The 4,764-nt window shown below is 46.5% G+C and overlaps 1 protein-coding gene across 2 annotated transcripts in view; it reads right to left on the bottom strand.

Moving 5' to 3' along the window:
* Positions 1-296: 296 nt before the first annotated feature.
* The window catches only part of N6AMT2 (N-6 adenine-specific DNA methyltransferase 2 (putative)), a 41,670-nt gene continuing 37,202 nt past the window's right edge, over positions 297-4,764 (bottom strand). For both annotated transcript variants that reach the window (XM_011951331.1, XM_011951332.1), the window contains exons 4-5: positions 3,540-3,820; positions 297-582 (exon numbers count right to left, since the gene is read on the bottom strand). In XM_011951331.1, the coding sequence (XP_011806721.1) occupies positions 446-582; positions 3,540-3,820 (418 nt within the window). In that variant the 3' untranslated portion in view covers positions 297-445. The remainder of the gene's footprint in view (positions 583-3,539; positions 3,821-4,764) is intronic.

Below are 4,764 nucleotides of genomic sequence, written 5' to 3'. Positions count from 1 at the left end.
TTGCCTTTTTTCATGGAGGCAAGTCTGTGTCCTTGGAGGGCTGGGGTGGGACATGGGGGTGGGGGTCCTCACAAGCCCTAGGATGCTACCAGACTGCTCTGGCCCAAGGCAGAGGCCAAGGTCCTGTCTCATTCAGGAGCCCTTGGGCAAGCCACGCAACTGTTCTGCTGTTTTTACCTATGTTAAATGAGGAGAGTAGATCAGGCAGGTTCTAAGGTTTCTTCCAACTCAAATTCCATGGATTCAGGTTGGCAGCAGACTGAGCTCTAGGGAGGCCCTCCCTAAGGAAACAATAATGAAGGTCATGTACTTTATTTTGAAAATCAGGCCAGGGTTGGCTCCAGTTTGGGGGGAGGGGAAGAGATTATATATTTTAAATCTACTAGGAAAATACAGAAAGGGGAATGTGACAGAGTTCCTTCCTGTGTTATGTCACCATCTATACTTAGATCCCACAGTCCAGCCCAGAATCATAATTCACATAACAGCGAAACTCATTTGCCAAGTTCCGGGTGTGTTTTGGAACAAACGTGCACATCTTCACTCCAAGGAGTTCTGCTGCCTGTTCTTCCATGATGGCACCTGAAGAGAACAAAGCAAATGAATCCAGAGAGTGACAGCCAAGCCGGAGCTCAGTGTGTCCTGACCTGTGAGAAGGGCTCTAGGTGGACCACTGGTGACAATTAGTTGACAATTCACAAGTGGGGGTAGGGGGCAAGCATATATGCATATAACACATATATATGCAAAGTAAAAATAATTAACTAAAAACTAGCATTTCCCAACGTTGAGCCAAGACCCTTTCTCAGTAATATCTAATCTTGCAAACACAGGTGCGAATGTATTCCCACTCCCTTTTGCCACCTCCTCCCAATTTCTCCCTGCCCTGGGCCCACCGCACACAGCCAGCTCCCCTGCAACATCCCCGCAGGAGGTGGCATCCACAGCCCTGATTCCTCTCCTCTTTTCCCCTCCACACTGGAACACAGCAAGCTCTCTCGACTTCATCTTCAAAGTATCTCTTTGACACCCCTGCCCTACCCTCCTTGCAGGCCACCGCCCTCCCTGGGGTGCAGCAACAGCCCGCGGTGCCCAGGTTCACGTGCCCCAAAACCTCGGTCAAGTTAAAGCGAACGTCTTACGTCTTCAGACAATTTGCATCCCATCGCCTCGGGCTTCCGAAGAAAACCTCAATGCCCACAGTCCTCTCTGTTAGGCACTGGGGACCTCCTGCCCCTGACTCTGCCCTCCCGGGCCGTGGCTCCTGACCCCTCAGCTCCCTGGGGCAAAATGCAGGTGCCTGGGTCTCTGTTACTCTTCTCAGGGTGCTTCCAGTCTTTAGTCTATTTTATTATTATTTGTTAAAAGTATCCCCTGAAACTAAAAGGCACACTCCAGGAGTCCAGAGCGCTGCCTGCCGGTACACAGAGCTCAAGGAAGAAACGGAGTGAATAAGAGTGCAGGCAAACGTGGCATCTGTGCGAACAGAGCGCCCCTCCCCACACTCGCAGCTCCGGAACACCCAAACAGCTCCCTGTGGCTCCACTCCCGGCCCAGCCCTGGTCCCAGCAGGGTGCCCAGGGGACAAACTGGAGTATAGCGTCTGTAACAGCACTCAAGGGTGTGGACACCACAGGTGCCCAGAAGTAAAGAGATGGGTCAGTTGGTAAGATTTCAGTTCTCAGACTTTCTTTTTTTTCTTTGAGACAGTCTTGCTCAGTGCCCAGGCTGGAGTGCAGTGGCACCATCACAGCTCACTGTAGTCTCGACCTCCAGAGATCAAGCAATCATCCCACTGAGAGGTGAAGCCAGCTAGACTTCCTGGGTCTAGTGGGGACTTGAGAACTTTTCTGTCTAGCTAAAGGATTATAAACGCACCAATCAGCACTCTGTAAAAACACACCAATCAGCACTCTGTGTCTAGCTAAAGGTTTGCAAATGGACCAATCAGCACTCTGTAAAAACACACCAATCAGCACTCTGTGTCTAGCTAAAGGACTGTAAATGCAACAATCAGCACTCTGTAAAAACGCATCAATCAGCGCTCTGTGTCTAGCTAAAGGATTGTAAACGCACCAATCAGCACTGTGTAAAATGGACCAATCAGCACTGTGTAAAATGGACCAATCAGCACTCTGTAAAATGGACCAATCAGCACTCTGTAAAATGGACCAATCAGCAGCATGTGGGCGGGGACAAATAAAGGAATAAAAGCTGGCCACCCCAGCCAGCAGCACAACCAGCTATTGTCACCTTCCATGGTATGGAAGTTTTGTTTTTTGCTCTTCATAATAAAGCTTGCTGCTGCTCACTCTTTGGGTCTGCACCAACTTTAAGAGCTGTAACAGGCCGGGCGCGGTGGCTCAAGCCTGTAATCCCAGCACTTTGGGAGGCCAAGACGGGCGGATCACGAGGTCAGGAGATCGAGACCATCCTGGCTAACACGGTGAAACCCCGTCTCTACTAAAAAAAAAAAAAAAACTAGCCGGGCGAGGTGGCAGGCGCCTGTAGTCCCAGCTACTCGGGAGGCTGAGCCAGGAGAATGGCGTAAACCCAGGAGGCGGAGCTTGCAGTGAGCTGAGACCCGGCCACTGCACTCCAGCCTGGGCGGCAAAGCGAGACTCCATCTCAAAAAAAAAAAAAGAGCTGTAACACTCCCCACGAGGGTCTGTGGCTTCATTTCTGAAATCAGCAAGAGCACGACCCCACTAGGAGGAACAAACAACACCAGACATGCCACTTTTAAGAAGTGTAACACTCACCACAAGGTCCACAGTTTCATTCTTAAAGTCAGTAAGACCAAGAACCCAACAGAAGGAAGAAACTCCAGACATACCACCTCTATCTCCCAAATGGCTGGGAGGCCCACACAACCACACCTGACTAATTTTTAAAATTTTTGTAGAGATGGCATCTTGCTATGTTGCCCAGTCTGGTCTAGAACTCCTTGCCTCAAGTAATCCTCCCACCTTAAAGTTCTCAGATTTACTCTATTGAATTTTACCATATCTGCCTCAAGTATATCAAATCCAGCCTGGTGGCACACACCTGTAAGTCCCAGCTACTTGGGAGGCTGAGGTGGGAGGACTGCCTAGCCCAGTGGTTTGAGGTTACAGAGAGAAAAAAAAAAGGTATATCAATCTCACCAGTAAGAAAAGTCTTCTACATTAACCCAATCTAATGTCTACCCTGTAACGGGAGGCAATTCACTTAAACTCTATAGATTCCACATTTCTCTTTGATAAAGTGTAGAGGCTGGATAAAATACCACTACTACTGATGATGGTACGTAGAAGTGACAGCTGACATTCATCAAGCAGTCACCATGCACCAGACCCAGTGTTGGGTACTTTGTGTTACTTAATTCTTTAGGACCCTTAATGGCAGAGTATTATCAGTCCCAGTTTACAGATGAGGAATGAGTTAAATAACTTGTTCACAAGTCACACAGGAGGTGGTGGACTCAGGATTTCTTCTTGACCCTTAAGACCTGAATAGCCACTCAGTGAATTTCATGAGATATGAAATGCAGCACTTACCTGTGCACAGCAGAATCTTGCCCCGTGTCAGGTACTTGATAGTTTCTGATGTTTTTCTGAGACATTCCTCCGAAAGATAGGGAGGATCTGCTATTACGATGTCAAAACTATGTGCAGCAATTCTTTCGGGTAAGTCCAATGGATTATTGTAATCATAGAAAATAAACTCCTCTCCATACACGGCAAATCTTTTGTCATATTCAAAGATATATATAGTAAAGTTTTCTCTGCACAGCTCTCTGAGTTTCTGGTAAACACTAGGGGCACTCACACATGCGATTCTAGGAGACAAAATGAACACACTCATGAAACATCTTTAATAGAGAGATTACGGTGTTAACAACTACTTCACTAAAAAACACACAGGTCCGAGTCAGATTTTCTTACAGGAAACAATGCAAACTAGTGTAATAGTCAACGTTGAGAAAAAACTTTATAGTGTCCCACTTTTAAGGAATCTGGTACTTAAAAGTCTATAACTTATAATTTTTTTTTTTGTTGCCAAGGCTGGAGGGAAGTGGCGTGATCGATCTCGGCTCACTGCAACCTCTGCCTCCTGGGTTCAAGCGATTCTCCTGCTATTCCTTCCGAGTAGCTGGGATTACAAGCACGCGCCATTGCGCCTGGCTAATTTTTTTGTATTTTTAGTAGAAATGGGGTTTCATCATGTTGCTTGGCTGGTCTTGAACTCCTGACCTCGGGTGATGTGCCTGCCTTGGCCTCCCAAAGTGCTGGGATTACAGGAGCGAGCCACCACGCCCAGCCTATAACTTATAACTTTGAGGTATGAAAGACTATAGTTTTTATGGTGAAAAATGTAAAATAGCAGGAACACATTATGACAAAATTTAGATGTAGTTAACCCAAAGCCTAAATTTACCTATTATTTTCATGTTAGGCCTTTGATATTTATTTTAAATACTTTTTCTCCCAACTAAATACTATAAAGTTATTTTGTAATATTCATGATCTTGAAAGATAAACCCAAATAGCTCCCCAGCTCACTCCAGTTCTCCACAAAGATACATTAAAACGTGATCTCACTGCAGACAAGCTATTCTGAATTTCTGCTTTGTTTCTTTTTTGTATAAGGAAGTTAAAGTATCTGTCTCATTACAGCAGCCCACAGTTTATGAATGGGTAGTGTTCCAAGAGTTAACTGTTAAAACCAACTGCTGGCCGGGCGCGGTGGCTCACGCCTGTAATCCCAGCACTTTGGGAGGCC

The sequence above is a fragment of the Colobus angolensis genome, unplaced genomic scaffold, assembly GCF_000951035.1.
Source record: "Colobus angolensis palliatus isolate OR3802 unplaced genomic scaffold, Cang.pa_1.0 Scaffold318, whole genome shotgun sequence".
Classification (NCBI taxonomy): Eukaryota; Metazoa; Chordata; class Mammalia; order Primates; family Cercopithecidae; genus Colobus; species Colobus angolensis.
The sequence above is the reverse complement of the archived record's forward strand: the minus strand, read 5'-3'. Positions and strand labels throughout refer to the sequence as shown.